A 16,914-nucleotide genomic window follows, 5' to 3' on the forward strand; every position below is an offset into this window, starting at 1 on the left:
CAAAATACTGAAAATCAAATTTTTGTTACCCCTAAAAACAGTTAGACAAGCAACATGCGAAAGCAACGTCAACATTTGACCCCACTTCTATGTTAGGTTTAACGGCCTTCTCCTAACACACGTCAGATGCAAAGTACTGTTGCTCAAATGACATTAACCAGGTGTTTACACTGAGATTCTGAAACACACGTGTTTTGTTGCAGATGAAGGGTGGCTGGCTTCTTGCTCTGGTGATATCCACGGCGTGTGGCTTGTTCGTTAGCCATGTGAACGCGGCGAATGTGTTGGCCCTTTTCCCCCTGCCAGCTAGGAGTCACTGGTTTTCGCTGAAACCGCTCATCACTGGGCTGTCCGAAAGAGGCCACAACATCACCCTGCTGATAACCGAGTCAGAGGAAGATATACCTCAAAACTGGGACGTCATCAGGATTCCAATGGTATTTCCAATGACCTGTAAGTAAATGCACTGGTTATTTTTCTAGACATGATCATTAGAAGTACATTACATAAATTTTGGTCCAATGGAGATATAAAGAGGATAGCTAATGTTTCAAACGGAACTACTATTTCACTCTACATGTTGCTTGTTAGGTAGTGTCTTAGAAAGGCATCTGATATCGTTGTTCGTTATGACAGTTCCGAAAACAACGTTCTCTTAGTTTTCACATAGAACGATTTAGAAATTCTGTTCATCAAAATTTCAGCATATTTGTTATGCGAGTCTGCTAGATTCAAGGTGAATAATAAAAAGCGGTTTCTCCATGTAGCCCTGAAAGCATGAAATCCGTGAAAGCTAAACGAAAAGGTAAACGAAAACTTTATTTTGTATATGGCCATATTATGTATAAGAACGCGCTAGAGGTAGCTTCACAGCTAGGGATGAAGGTGTTTGCGAGAAAATTCCGAATATGTGCTTACGAAGCCTCAGTGACATCAGTGTGATATAGTGCACTACTTAGTACAAATGTTATGTAAATCGAATTAGGCTTTGATTTCATACGTGGCCTGCCTTAAAAAGAAATACAATATTGCTTCAGCACACTACATATTATTTATTGTACACTCGCACCCTGTGAAAGGAAGTGTTCCACGAGTCGTCCTCACACTTAGAAGCAGTAATGGAATAGGTTTAGGATTTTTTGAAACCCGCAGGATCATGTCGTAAATCTTGACAAGAGTGTGAAATTCCCTGCTTCAGATCTTGAACCATAACAGTGGGAGTGCTGTGCAATTTGTTACATGGCAGCTTATCCTCAAAGTGTCGTTTCATAATATAGTATGCACATCCTCATGATCGATGTGGCCACCATCTTACTGTGCATCATAAACAGACAGTGTTTAAATGCTACCAGTGACTTCCCAGACAGTTACTTCTTCCCTTCCCTTTTCTTTTATTATGGTAAATCACCTATTATTTGCTGTAGCCTTCAATCCTTCCAAGATAGCTAGTATGAAATAGAAATTGAAAGGACCAGGAGAAACTATATGTGTGTTCAGGGCTGAGAGTTGTCCTTCAGAGCAGGCAGACAGCGCAGAATTTGCTTCAGCCCACATCTGCGCACCAGGCTGTGCAAGGCCCAGCCTTTCTGCAGTAAAACTCCATTGTACGTCACCTAAAACAATCTTTTTAGAAAGATAACATGTGTAGACAGGTGCAGACTCTGTAACGGATAAGTGTGGGATCCACCATTATTCTGTGGTCTTAGAAAAGAAGAATGTTAGTTTAAAATTTTTGTAACAGGGGCTCTGATTGACTCACAATAATTATTTCTGTAGGGCTTGCGCTTTTCCGCCGTGAACCTATGTGTAAGCAATTCTATAGGCAGGTTTTGTAGCCTGGGTGAGGATTTTCTACCTTCCTCCTCACTCCAGGGCGTCATTGATTAATCCTCAAAAATTCCGTGACAGTAGGAGTTTGCTAAACTGATTTACAAAATTATTATTGGATGGAACTTGCAAGGTCTGCTGCAATTCGCCGACGACATTCCTGCACTGGCAGAAACAACAGAGTTCCAAAAATTATGGCAGAGGCCACTTGCAGACAGACAACTGCAGAGCAACCACCCAGTGCTGCGGGATGGAAGAGTAAACACTTGCTGCCAGACGACCAATGAGACACTTGCTGCCGTACAGAAGGACGTCTTCATATTATTACTGATTACAGCTGGAGTCGGAATTTAACCATTACTGCCACCACCTTCCACATTCACGCTTTATGAAAGTTGTGAGAATGAGGCTCCAATGCAACCACTGAGCCGAGGAGAATACAAGGCTAGTTAACCTTCATCAGGCTTTAATTGGACAGTTTTAATGTTTTCAGTCAGCTACTTGCTTCTACCATGCACTTTGGTGATTCTACTGGTGTTCGTACTTATTTTTCCGGGTTCTTTTTCTAAACCACTAAGCATTCTTGCAGTCATTTGGTGTATCTACCATTTACTAGTAGTTTCATGATTAATCCGTTATTGCATGAACCTACCTGTGCCAAGGCTATATTTCTCAATTACAATTCCTTGCCCGTTTATTAAATCATACTTACCTCAGTGGATAATTCATATGTCGATGCTTTACGGTAAGAAACCACATTGTTATAGTGACCACTAGTTTCTGTTGCAGATAGGTGAGCCCTTTCATTAACTGTTCATGTGTAATGTGATACCAGTATTTTCATGCATGATTATTATTATTCAGTAAGACATTTCTGTTGGGCAACCTTATCGCCTTTCCTAAACTTGCACGATCTTATGCGGAGCTCCTCTTTTCTGTAGGTCACCAAACACCGGACTTACAGCATCTCAGGCGTATGCCGAACAGCTCAATTGCCACCTTACTTTCCAGCTAACCCACACACAAAAAATTCACAGCACTGAGCTCAGGTGACCTCGCTGACCCAGGTGTTGGATTGGTGCATAAGTTCGTTGTGTTTTTCCCACAAGTTTAATAAACTCTGTAGATGAACATAACAGGGACTTTATTCGTCAATAGCATATTCTCCTTGAGTAATTACAACAGTCTGCAAACGCTGGGGTAACTTCATGGTTCCGCGACAGTAGAAATCACACGGTTTTGAGGCGAAGAGCTAGTCGAGTCATGTTCGGGAAGCTTTTTCATCCGGTAGGGAAGTTCCTTGGTTTTTCGATAGAAAACGGTAAACGTGAAAATCTGATGGCCCAACATCAGGTGAATATGATTTATGTTAAATTGACTTCCAAAAATACCACTTGTATAGTGTCTATTGCCAGTCTAGCAGAAAGCGGGCGGACGATATCGTGGAATAGCATTACTTCACACACTCTGACTGGTCATTGTTCTTGGATTGCGTCTGCAAGACGTCTCAGTTGTTGACAACAGATGTTAGCAGTGATGGTTACACCTCCGGGAAGCAAACTCGTAGTACTGCATACCGTCGCTGTTCCACCACGTGCGTAACATTATCTTTTGTGAATGCGCACAGGTCTTTGTACGCCGAGTTGCTGCTTTGCTTTGGCTCAACCATTCCCTTCCTTTCCTTATTTTAGCATAAAGACGCGATTTCTCGTCACCAGTAACGATACAAGGCAGGAGTGGTCGGTGTTGTTCACGAGTCAATTGACGAGCAAGCAGAGATGCACTTGTGCCCTCCCGCTGATTTTTGTGAGTTTGCCTTAGAGCATGCGGTACCAAAACTCCCGGTTTTAGAGCGTTCCCCACTGCATGCAAATGTCGCATGATGGTGGAATGATCACAGTTCATCACATTTGCCAATTCTCGAATACAATGACGTGGATCATTGTGAAGTAAAGAGTTTGAACCATCAATCAAACCCTGAAGTGAAGCTCTTATTAAACGTGGAGGGTCGCTAACATCAAAATTATCCTTCTTAAAACGAGAAAACCATTTTCTTGCCGTGCTCTGTTGAGGTTGGGTTGGGTTGTTTTGGAGGAAGAGACCAAACAGCGAGGTCATCGGTCTCATCGTATTAGGGAAGGATGGGGAAGGAAGTTGGTCGTGCCCTTTGAAAGGAACCATCCCAGCATTTGCCTGGAGCGATTTAGGGAAATCACGGAAAACCTAAATCAGGATGGCCGCACTCGAGATTGAACCGTCGTCCTCCCGAATGCGAGTCCGTGCTCTGCCCAGTGGTATTATTTCGTATACGCCACAAATGGTTCTGGTTGGGCTGGTACTGTCACCCTTCTACTGAATTCAAACAGAAGAGTATGTGGGAAATCTTCCGATTTCTCCAAATGGCACTCCGTTTTCTAGTGTCACAGCCACACTCACTACCCCCAAATGACAATATGTAAATCCAAAAAGCAACACTGAACTACAATAAAAAATGACAATCCATAAATAAAGTAACAGCAACCAGAATACCAAAATGCTAAACAAAAACGCTACAAACTTATGCACCAATCTAACAGTACCATCTATGTTGGACTATATCGGCGCGTCAGATATGTTCTTACTTCGGCAGCAAAGAGTGACCCATCAGGCATGTACCACACTCCATTACAATGAAGGCTTTCACGACCGTATGTTTCAGCTGCCGAGAATTCATCCAGGTTGTATGGCCGTGGTCCATAGAACTCTCTTATCCCTGAAGTTTCGTCCAAAGCTACGTTGGATATCTTCGGAGGTGCTCCTGGTTGTACTGAGTCTTGCTGACTGAGCACAGCACAACCAGAAGCACCTCCGAAGGTGTCCAACGTAGCTTTGGACGAAACGGCAGGGATACAAGAGTTCCATGGACCATGGCCATACAGCCCAGAAGAATTCTCGGCAGCCACACTCCATAACCATGAACCATATGTGAGATTTGAGCCCACTTAGTGGGGGTTAATCATAACGTTTACATTCCGAAAACTTTTGCATTAACTGGAGCACTATTTCATACTGTATTCAGTTGCAACTTCGAAACAAATATTCGCAATTATCTGGCAAAGAGCTCTTTTGCAGACCGATGCTTATTGGAATTTTTTTTCATTCACACCGTTGTTGTTGTGGTAACCAGCTCAACGACTGGCTTGACGCAGCTCTCCATGCTACTCTATCCTGTGCAAGAGTCTTCGTCTCCGAATAACTACTACAAGCAACATCGATCTGAATCTGTGTACTGTATTCATTTATCGGTCTCCCTTTACGATTTTTACCCCTCACAGTTCAATACTAAATTAGTGATCCCCTGATGTCTCAGAATGTGTCGCATCAACCGATCTTTGTCTTCATAATTCTACTCAGTACCACCTGATTACTTACACCACCTACCCATCTAATCTTCATCATTCTTCTGTAGCACCACATTTCAAAAGCCTCTATTCTCTTCTTGCATAAACTGTTTATCATCCACGTTCCACTTCTGTACATGGCTATATTCCGTGCTAGCACTTAAGTCTACATTCGACGGTTACAAATCCCTTCTCTTCAGAAACGATTTTCTTGATATTGCCAGCCTACGTATTACATCATTTCTATTTCGGCAATTATCAGTTATTTTGCTGCGCAAATAGCAAAACTCATCTGCTACTTTTAGTCTCCCCATTGCTAATCTAGTTCCCTTGGCATCATCTGATTTAATTCGATTACATTCTATTATTCTGGTTTTGCATTCATTGATTTACATGTTACATCCTCCTTTAAAGACACTGTCCATTCTGTTCAACTACTCTGCGAAATCCTTCGTTTTTTTTGTGACAGAATTACGATGTCATCGGCAAATTTCAAAGATTTTATTTCTGCTCCCTGAACTTAAATTCCTACACCAATTTTTCTTTTGTATTCTTTATTGCGTGCATAATGTACATATTGAATAACATCGGCAATAGGCTGCAACACTGTCCCACTTCCTTTTCAACCACCGCTTCTCTATCACGCCTCTCGACCTCATAACTGCCGTCTGATTTCCTTAGAAATTCTATATAGCCTTTTCTCCCTGCATTTTACTCCTACCTTCAGAATTTCAAAGAGAGTATTCCAGTCAACACTGTGAAAAGCTTTCTCCGTGCAATAAACATATGTTTTTTTTTTTTTTTTTCAGGGCGGGAAGGCGCACCGGTCCCCGGCACGAATCTGCCAGGCGCGTTTGTGTCGAGGTCCGGTGAGCCGGCCAGTCTGTTGATGGTTTTTAGGCGGTTTTCCATCTGCCTTGGCAAATGCGGGTTGGTGCCCCTTATTCCACATCAGCTACACTATGTCGGCGACTGCTGCGCAAACAAGTTCTCCACGTACGCGTACACCACCATTACTCTACCACACAAACATAGGGATTACACTCGTCTGGACTGAGACATTCCCTGGGGGGGGGGGGGGGGGGGGGGGGGGGGGGGGCAGCGGGGCCTAACCGCACAATAACCCTGGGTTCAGTGTGGCGTGGCGGAGAGGTGAAGTGGTCTGCGGTAGCCGTCGTGGGGTTGCAGACCACTGCGGCTGCGGCGGGGACGGAGCCTCGATTCGTTTCTAGGTCCATGGTTAACATAACATAACATATGTTTTTCTTTCCTTAGCCTATTTTCCATGAGACGCCACAGGGTCAGTATTGGCTCGAGTGTCTCTTCATTTCTGCGGAACCCAAACTGATCTTTCCCAAGGTCAGCATCTACCAGTTCTTCCGTTCTTCTGTAAAGAATTCGTATTAGGTAATTTGCTACTAAGCATTATTAAATTTCTAGTTCGATAACTTCCACTCCTATCTGCACCGGAGTCTTTGGAAATGGAATCGTTGTAGTCTTCTTGAACACTGAGGATATCCCGGCTGTCTCATACGTCTTGGCCACAAAATGGAAGAGTTTCGCCATGGTTGGCTCTCTCAAGCCTATCAGTAGTTCTGACTGGATGTCGTCTACTCCTGGGGCCTTATTTCAAATTAGATCTTCCAGTGCTCTGTCGAATTCTTCCCACAGTATCGTATCTACAATCTCATGGTATCGTATCTACAATCTCATGTCCACCTACGTCCTCTCCCATTTCTGTAATACTGTCTTGAAGTTCATAGTCCTTGTACTTACCCTCTTTGAGGTCTGCGCAGATAAGAAAGTGCAATCCGCAACCGCACCGCATCCGCAAGGTCCTATTCCGTATTCGCATATATTTAAGTTTTGAATGAGTAATGAACAGTAATAGACAGCTGTACTTAGAATTTTGGTATGTAATGACAGAGTTGTTGTCAGGGTGCCATTTCTGCGACAACTTAACTACTTTTTATATACTAAGATGGTATCTGTTCATTCGGACATGTCCGAAACAACATATACCATCGGTGTCCATGGAGCTCGTTAGAATGAAATTACAATGAAATGAACACCCTTAGTTGCTTACAGGCGTTGATATACGCCAACGGGGACAGATGAAAATGTGAGCCCCGACCGGGACTCGAACCCTGGATCTCCTGCTTACATGGCAGACGCTCTAACCATCTGATGGTAGACAGTGGGCAGGTTTGCCACCCAGAGAGCACTCCACAGACCACACAAAAGACACGGCCGCGGAAACGGATTGGGCGCAGGTCTCTTGGGTACAGCTACGTCGGTCGTAGCCAGGGGCTGAGGACAACAGACATCGTCTCCACCCGGCCCTGCAAGATTCCAAGAATGTCAACAGACTTGAAGTTCTCAACTAACATTGCAACATACGTACTGGGCAGATGCGTTGCTCATAATCCGCAGATGATCCGCGGATATTCGCGCCGGTCGCGATTTTATCCGCCAAGTAACAAATACCACGGATATCCGCATCCGCGCAGACCTCTATCTATATACTCTTTCCACCTTTCAGCTTTCCCTTCTTTGCTTAGGACTGGTTATCCATTTGAGCTCTTGGTTTTCATACAGTTGCATCTCTTTTCTGGAAAGGCTTCTTTAATTTTCCTGCAGACAGTATTAATCTTACCCCTGGTGATATGAGTTTCCAAATCCGTACCCTTATCCTATAGCCGTTCCTGCTTTGCCCTTTTGCACTTCTTGTTAGTCTCATATTATAGACGTTTCCATTTCCTTTCGCCTGCTTTATTTGCAGTATTTTTGTATTTTCTCCTTTCGTCAATTAAATTCGATATTTCTTGTTTTATCCAAGAATTTCTACTACACCTTGTCTTTTTATCTTTTTGATCCTTTACTGTCTTCACTATTTCATCTCTATAAACTACCTGTTCTAGTCAATTGTTGCCTAACGCTCCCTCTGAAACTCTCAGTAACCTCTGGTTCCTTCAAGTTATCTAGTTCCTATCTCCTGAATTTCCTACATTTTGCAATTTCTTTAGTTTTAATCTAGTGTTCAAATCAATAAATTGTGATCAGAGCTACATCTACCCCCAGAAATGTCTTGAAATTTAGACTCAGGTTTCCAATCTCTGCCTTACCATTGTATAATCACTCTGAAATCTTCCGATATCTTCATGTCCCTTTTGTAGAAATATAAACATATATAATTCTAATAATAAAGACAGTGAAAACGCAGTTCTGTAAATAAAATCAACACTTATAAACGAGATGGACCATGCAGTGACGGCTATGCCGATATGCTGGTGTGCTCTGTGCAGAATTCTCCCAGACGGCTTCCTCTTTCATTCCTTTCCCCCTGTCAATATTCGCCAACTATTTTTCCATCTCTTCTTTTGCCAGCTGTCGAAACTAGTCTCCCATCACAATTAAATTTTCGTCTCTCTGAACTACCTGAATAATTCCAGTTGTATCATCATACATTTCTTCAATCTCTTCGTCAGCTGCGGAGATAGTTACCATATAAAACTGTGCAGCTGTGGTGTGTGTGGGCTTAGTAACTATCTTGGCTACGACAATGCATTTACTATGCAGTTCATAGTAGCTTACGCGTCATTGTTAAAACTACTCCAGCATTATCCCTATCTGACTTTTGATTTATAACCCTGTATAAAACTGACCCCCCACGCCTAATGAACCATGGACCTTGCCCTCTGTTGGGTGACGTACTTGCTTCAACAATATAGAATGTTGTAAAGTAGTTGCAGCCACATTGTATCTGTTGAGAGGCTATACAAAAGTGTGGTTCCTGAAGAAGAACAACGGCCTTTCAAGTTGTTGGAGGGGCAACAGTCTGGATTATCGCGTGATCTGATCTTGTAACATCAACCAAAATGGCCTTGCTGTCCTGCTACTACGAACGGCTGAAAGCAAGCGGAAACTACAGCCGTAATTTTTCCTGAGGACATGCACCTCTACTGTATGGTTAAAAGATGATAGCGTCCTCTTGGGTAAAATATTTTGGATCTCTGGAAGGGGACTACTCGGGAGAACGTCGTCATCAGGAGATAAAAAGTGGCAATCTATGGACCGGAGTGTAGGATCTTAGATCCCTTAATAGGGCAGGAAGGTTAGAAAATTCAAAGAGGCAAATGGATACGCTGAAGTAAGATGTAGTGGGAAATAGTTATGTTCGGTGGCAGGAAGGACAGGACTACTGGTCTGGTGATTACAGGGTTATAACTACAAAGTCAGATTCAAGTAATGTAAGAGTGGATTTAACAATGAATAAAAAGAAATAGAAATGCACGTAAGCTGCTATGAACAGCATTGTGGACTCATTATCGTAGCCAAGATAGCCACGAAGCCCATGAATACCGAAATACTACAAGTTTATACTTCAACTGGGTTCACAGGTGATGAAGAGATTGAAGAAATATGTGATGAGATAAAAGAAATTATTCATATAGTTAAAGGAGGCGAGAATGAATTGTGATGGGGAACTGGAATACAATATCAGGAAGAAGAAGAGAAGGAAAAATAGTAAGTAAATACGGACTCGGGAAGGGAATATAAAAAGGAAGCCATCTGGTAGAATATAGCACAGAGCATAATTTAATAGTTACTAACACTTTTTTAAGAATCATAAAAGAAGGCTGTATGCATGGAAGAGACCTGGAGATACTGGAAGATTTCAAATTGATTACATAATGGTTAGAAGAGATTTAGGGACCAGATGTAAAATTGTGAGACACTTCCAGGGGTAGATGTGGAATCTGACCATAATGTATTGGATATGAAATGTAGATTAAAACTGAAGAAATTGCAAAAAGGTAGTAAATTAAGGAGATGGGACCTGGATAAGTTGAAAGAACCAGAGGCTATTGAGAGTTTCAGAGGGAGAATTAGGCAAGAATAGACGAAAGGAATATGGTTGAAGAAGAATAGGTAGTTTAGAGTAATGAAATAGTGAAGGCAGCAGAGGATCGAAAAGATAAAAAGACAAGGCCTAGCAGAATTCTGAAATAAAACAGGAGATACAGAATTTAACTGATGAAACGAGAAGTATTTTAAAAATGCTGCAAATGAAGCAGGCGAAAGGAAGTGGTGATGTCTATAAAATGAGACTGACAAGAAGTGCAAAACGGCAAAGCAGGAATGGCTACAGGATAAATGTACGGTTTTGGAAGCATATATCACTAGAGCAAAAATAGACACTGCCGATAGGAAAATTAAAGAGGGCGTTGGGGGAAAAGAGAAGCTGATGTATGAATATCAAGACCTCAGATGGAAAACCAGATTTAAGCAAAGCAGGGAAAGCTAAAAGTTGGAAGGAGTATATACAAGGCCTATTCAAGAGAGATGAACTTGAAGGCTACAGTACAGAAAGGAAAGTGGACATAGCTGAAGATGAGATGGGAGATATGATACTGCGAGAAGAATTTGACAGAGCACTGAAAGATCTATGTGGAAATAAGACACTCGGTATAGACAATATTCAGTCAGAACTACTGATAGCGTTGGGAGAGCCAGCCATGATACAACTCTTCCATCTGGTGTGCAAGATGTATGAGACAGGTAAAATACCCTGAGGCTTCAAGAGGAATGAAGTAATCCCAATTCCAAAGAAAGCAGTTGCTGACAGGTGGGAAAATTACGAAACCATCAATTTAATAAATCATGGTCATGTTCTGTACCAAGGAATGGAAAAACTGGCAGAAGCCAACGATACTCTAAGAACTTTTTACAAGTCCGAAGTGAAACATTTATGAATATTACGTCATCCAAATGATGCAAGGGTCTCGCTACCCATGTGGATCAAACTACAACAGATCTTTCCTCACCAAGGTCCTAACCATGACTATCTATTTCAACATAGCCGCCATGCTTATAAACCCTCATACTGACATGTGTGAAAAGAAATACTTTTTATAATATTACCTTAATATACTAAAAACTATAATTGTAACATTTTATGTGCATGTTATACATCAAATAACACATAAATTTTCTTATAATTTTCTATATTAATTCGATTTTTTTTATCTGCTGTTGTTTATGTATAAACAGTGATTTTGTGGTTATGATCTCCTTTTTGAACTTTTTATAGAGTAAATAAGTACAGTTCATCATGTTAATATTCCTTAGTTACATCTAGTCTTGGATTCTGCCTCTACTTTTAAGATTTTAATTATTATTTAGTTTAAAAAAAACAAGATTTTGTGATAAGGAAGGCACATTCTGGCCCATAGTTCCAAATTGAGTACTATTTTAATACGTCTCCTATGGCTGTCTAATCGAACTCAATGAGATCTATCGATTGACACCTCACTTGCTGTAAACGCATAATGCTTTGCCAAAATATAAATTTTTATTGCTAGAATTATACCAAACATTCAATTCGTAGTGACTTGTAAAGCATTTAAATATCGATGGCCAATCTTTACTGGTAAAATCGCCTTATTTTTTCTCGTTACAATGAGCATACGTTATTTATTAATTTTAGTTTTATTTTTGCTCACTGCAATGGTCACATAGAGCGACCATTCAGACCTCCTTGATTGACCAGTCCAATGTCTGGGTTTCTCCGCCTCAGGAAACTGACCAGCTACATCTAGTCTTGGATTCTGCCTCTACTTTTAAGATTTTAATTATTATTTAGTTAAAAAAACAAGAATTTGTGATAAGGAAGGCACATTCTGGCCCATAGTTCCAAATTGAGTACTATTTTAATACGTCTCCTATGGCTGTATAATCGAACTCAATGAGATCTATCGATTGACACCTCACTTGCTGTAAACGCATAATGCTTTGCCAAAATATAAATTTTTATTGCTAGAATTATACCAAACATTCAATTCGTAGTGACTTGTAAAGCATTTAAATATCGATGGCGCATCTTTACTGGTAAAATCGCCTTATTTTTCTCGTTACAATGAGCATACGTTATTTATTAATTTTAGTTTTATTTTTGCTCACTGCAATGGTCACATAGAGCGACCATTCAGACCTCCTTGATTGACCAGTCCAATGTCTGGGTTTCTCCGCCTCAGGAAACTGACCAGCCACAGCTGTCCGCCCAGCCCCCAAGATTTCTCATACCTGAGAGCTTGCCAGTATCATGTCAAAATCACTGCCATCTGTTTGCAACAAGTTTGAACTCGTCCCTTTATCTGTCTCTCAAACTGCAGCACCAGACACATCCTCTTGCTTGGCTGTAAACACATGTGCGCCAGCCGATCGTGACACTGCATTCACGTCTGAATTCAAATTCGCTTGTTACTCTACTGGGGCCGCACGCTCATAGACTTGGTGATCAAGACAGAAGCTGGACACCACATAACGTATGCCGTACGTTCAGTAGACTATAAGGAGACGTACGAAAACCTCAAAGCTGCGCTGAAATACGTGAGCCATGAGAAACATTATTAGACAACACGTGGAAATTTTAGTAGTTGGCACGTTACTTGGTCAGTAATACACGTCCACAAAAATTCCGTATTTCATTCGCGAGTGGAACAGTTGAGCCAAGGACAAGTATTGGAAGGTAACTAACTGACTCAAATGAAATACTTTACAAAGCGATTCACATAATATAATAAATGAAACAATTGTTGAACCAAGCGAGATACTACTACATCTTCTTCACATCAAGCTTCTGTTAATTGGGTTGTCCTCTGAGGCACTTCCAAAAGATGGAGACTGTTTCCTGTACTTGGTAACAAGATTTTCAGAAATATTTTATGAGAAACTTAAAGAAAGGACCTTTGTGAAGTCGCAGATTAGAAATTTAGTGGGAGACAATTTGTTTGAAAGTACAATGAATCCGGTGGAAGAAAGGGTCTTTTAATGAAGTAGTGGCCAAAGTTTTTGCAACAAAAAACACCCGAATAATAGAAACATGATCAAATCAGTGTTGGAGTTTCATAAAATTGGGATGTAACATGAGTGTGCAGCCTCATTTTCCACATTCACGCATTGATTCCTTCCCTATGAACCTTTGCAATGTCAATGAAGAACAAGGAAAATGATTCTACGAATACATGAAGGACATGGCAAAGAGAGATACGAGCGGAGGGGAAATGTAAACATGATGGCTGAATACCGTTTTATACTAAAGAGACATAGCACAATCAATGTACCTAAATTTCGTCCCATACCAAAATGTGCTTGATGTGGTGAAATCATCAAAGGGAAATTAAATTGTCATACCTATGTCGCGTTTTTGTAATAATTGTTAGCATTGATAAAAGAGCATAGACAACTGATTACCCTAATGAAGTGTGTAGTGGTTCTACACAAGGTTACAAAATAAATATTTTAATGCGGTTTCAGGTAAAACGTCAGATGTGTTTTGTACAAAAATCTGATACAGAATAGCAAAATCAGTTTTGAAATTGGAATGAAAATTGTTTTAAATATCATAAAACATGGTTCCAAAAAAAGAGTTTTAAAATTCAGCATAGTTATCATTAATTTCACCCATGTCAGTTTTTATTATAAGTTACAACACGCACTGTACGTTGTACATTGAAATTTATTCATTCTGGCCTGGCTCTAAGCTTGAAATTTTATTTTGGAGAAAATGATTCAGCTGCAAAATTTGTTCACCCCGTCTTGCTGGATATGTTATAGGGATACAAATTTCAGTACTGACATGAACATATCTGTGCATTTTCGCAATATGGAATACCAAAAATTGTTTATGTCATTGTACGATCGTATATGATGTACATGTGCTACCAAAGTATTTCTTTTTACAGTGATGAAACAAGACATGATGAAACTAAGCTCAACGAAAGGCATGAAACTATATGATATATTCATTGACGCTGGCATCGAAATGTGTGAAAAACTCTTGCCACTGGAAGCAGTTCAAAAACTGATGAATACAAAAGAGAGAAAGTTCGACCTGCTTGTCATGGAATACTTCTTCATGAACGATTGCTTCTTAGGTTTCTCACACAAATTCAATGTGCCCGTGGTCGCCTTGTCTTCTGTTGGAGGATTTCACTGGGTAACAGATGCAGTTGGCGAGCTATGCACGCCATCATACATTCCTGATATTTTTAGCGACTTTACAGACCACATGACTTTCTGGCAGCGTTTAGAAAACACCGTGGCTCTATCGTACGCAAGGTACGTTTATAATTATCGCTACTTACCGAAAATTGACGAAATTGTCGAGAAAAATTTCAAAGATCCTACGATGCCTCGGCTGTCAGCGCTGAGAGCCAACACGTCACTGATAATCGTTCAAAGCCACGTGAGCTTCAGTTATCCCCGACCTCACTTACCCAATGTGATTGAGACCGGCGGAATGCACATCCAGCAACCAAAGCCACTACCACAGGTAAGATAACGCATTTCTAAAATGTTCTACAATTATTAATGAAATACATTATGGTCCTTAACTGATGTTTCTCTCTCCCAATAAAACACACACACACTTGTACACAGTTAAAATAGACACAATGCACATTGTACTTTTGTCCCAGAATACAGTTTGCTGAAATGTTCAGTAAAGAACAGACTTGTAAGCAATAACGTGGGTCTAAAATATAGGTTTTTTCAAGAAGATTCATCCGATTTCCCAACACTATATTTCTACATGAGTGAAGATGGTATATACTAACCTACTCTTGTGTCTACAAATTCATTATTTTCCAAAGAACCATACAATTTGACATGGGTATATCTTTTACATGCATGCACATATGATGCGTTGCCTTAAAGATACTGAATCTGAATTCCCTTTGCATATTTATCCCTGGTTTCCTTTATTGTTTGCTCTGTGGCCATGCAGGTGATAAGTTGCAACCCTCCTCACTAGCTTCTCAATTACGCGACCCTTTGATTTCTCCGAATCTTTGATCTTTCTGTAAAAATAATAAATATATTTTTTCTGAACATAAAAATACTATTAATTTTTGTTAGTCTTTTTTCAGTCTGTCTTCAGACATTTGGGTAAGTTTAGTATAGCTTCGTGTGTTCCTACAGATTCCCAGAATCCAGAATCAAGTAGGCTTTTATCAGCGTCACATACTGCTCCGGAAGCTAGTTCGAAAATATCCGTCTATTAAAGAGAGGAACACACCAAACAGAAGCACCTTCAACACTGAAACAAGGGCCAACTTGTGTCCACGAGAGCCACGCGAAAGAGGTCGTGCCGAAATACCCGTAGCTGTGATCTGAGTCTGCCATTACTACCTAGTGTGACCAACATTTTTAAAAGAAAATTATGGAGATACTTAATGTCCTTGACAAAAAGATGAGTTAGATTAAGAGCAAGGCGAAATTTAACCAGAAATCAAAGCAGTATCTGTAAAAGGTAACAATTTAATTACACATTGCAAATACTTACACATATTTTGCAACAGATTTTCCCTTATTCAATAATTTAATATCATTTGTAGCAAATTCACAGAATTCACTGCATGAATAAAGAAAATTCACTGTAACTTGAAGTTCAAATTTGATTAGGTTTTTACTACTTCTACTCCTTACATTTGTTCACTTACTACTCACAAGAGAAAGTACTCTCTTGGTGTGAGCATTACTTCCTGTTGTACTCATAACCTATCAGCTTACCCAAGTTTTCAAAATTCTCATTATTTATTTTCAAAGTTGTTAAAACTTTTATCAATTTCTGACTAATGCTACCCTCTAAAGAGACAGAACATTTAATTGGGATCATTAGAACAACAAAATTCCGCATACAATTCATCTTCATTCATACAATTCAACTAGACACGTTCCACAATTTCATGCAAGTCACTGAATATCAATTATCTTTTTAGACAAAGTGCGAGTAAATACTTTAAACTATCATCACATTTGTCAGCTAAGTAAAACTTTAAAGACTCACAGTATTCATTTAAGTTATTTCCACTTTCAGATTTCAAATTTGAATCAAGAACAGTGGCCAGCATTTCCAATATTCACAAAGAAAGTGATATAAGACTAAACAATTATGTGTACTTTAGTATTTTAATTGTGAAAATCCTTTTTCATACCTTTAGGACAGTCTGTATCATCTACGCTTTTAAAGCAGCTTATTATAGGCTCCCAGTTTTTTAAAATCCTTTCTATAGCAGGTGTGAGAGATAACCGTCTAGTATTTACATGTCACAGAATTTCAGCCCATTCAACATCAATAAAATCAAAAAATAATTTTTAAGTTTTCCTTCGTTTGGGAGATCAGGAAAAGTGACAATATATTTTCAATACTAACACTTCAACATCTACAGATTGTAAACAACTGCATGCATGTTTCATGGCATTACGAAGCACATGGTTAAAACAACTGGGTTTGAGTATTTTTTCAGTCTCATTTCTTAATAGTTTTATGAGTGAATGGTACTTGCCATAATTTATATTGGCACTATCAGCACAGTAAGATGACATATTACTGACATTCAAATTATTTGAATTTAGTGAATTTTTTAACATCCTATCGACATTCATTGCAGTTTCATCTGCCCATTCGATGAAATCTAACAATTTGTTTTGAATTCCACTAAAGGGGTCAAAATATCGTTTACAAGTGAAATATTTTCCTGTTTAGATGGCTAGAGCCACCAGTTCGTAAAGAAAAGAACATCCCACACTTTTTGAGGTCATTTAAAACTTCCAAAAAATCGTTCACACTTCTTGGGGCCAATACATTCATTATGATCATTTCAGAAAGATATTTCCTCTGACATATTAGATTCACTGAACA

At 39.9% G+C, this 16,914-nt stretch overlaps 1 protein-coding gene across 1 annotated transcript in view; it reads left to right on the top strand.

Moving 5' to 3' along the window:
* The window catches only part of LOC126285199 (uncharacterized), a 120,875-nt gene that overhangs the window by 73,988 nt on the left and 29,973 nt on the right, over window positions 1-16,914 (top strand). Inside the window, exons 8-9 of the mRNA XM_049984505.1 lie at window positions 204-453; window positions 13,955-14,544. Of these exons, the coding sequence (XP_049840462.1) occupies window positions 204-453; window positions 13,955-14,544 (840 nt within the window). The remainder of the gene's footprint in view (window positions 1-203; window positions 454-13,954; window positions 14,545-16,914) is intronic.

This window comes from Schistocerca gregaria, chromosome 8 (genome assembly GCF_023897955.1).
Source record: "Schistocerca gregaria isolate iqSchGreg1 chromosome 8, iqSchGreg1.2, whole genome shotgun sequence".
In the NCBI taxonomy this organism is placed as follows: domain Eukaryota; kingdom Metazoa; phylum Arthropoda; class Insecta; order Orthoptera; family Acrididae; genus Schistocerca; species Schistocerca gregaria.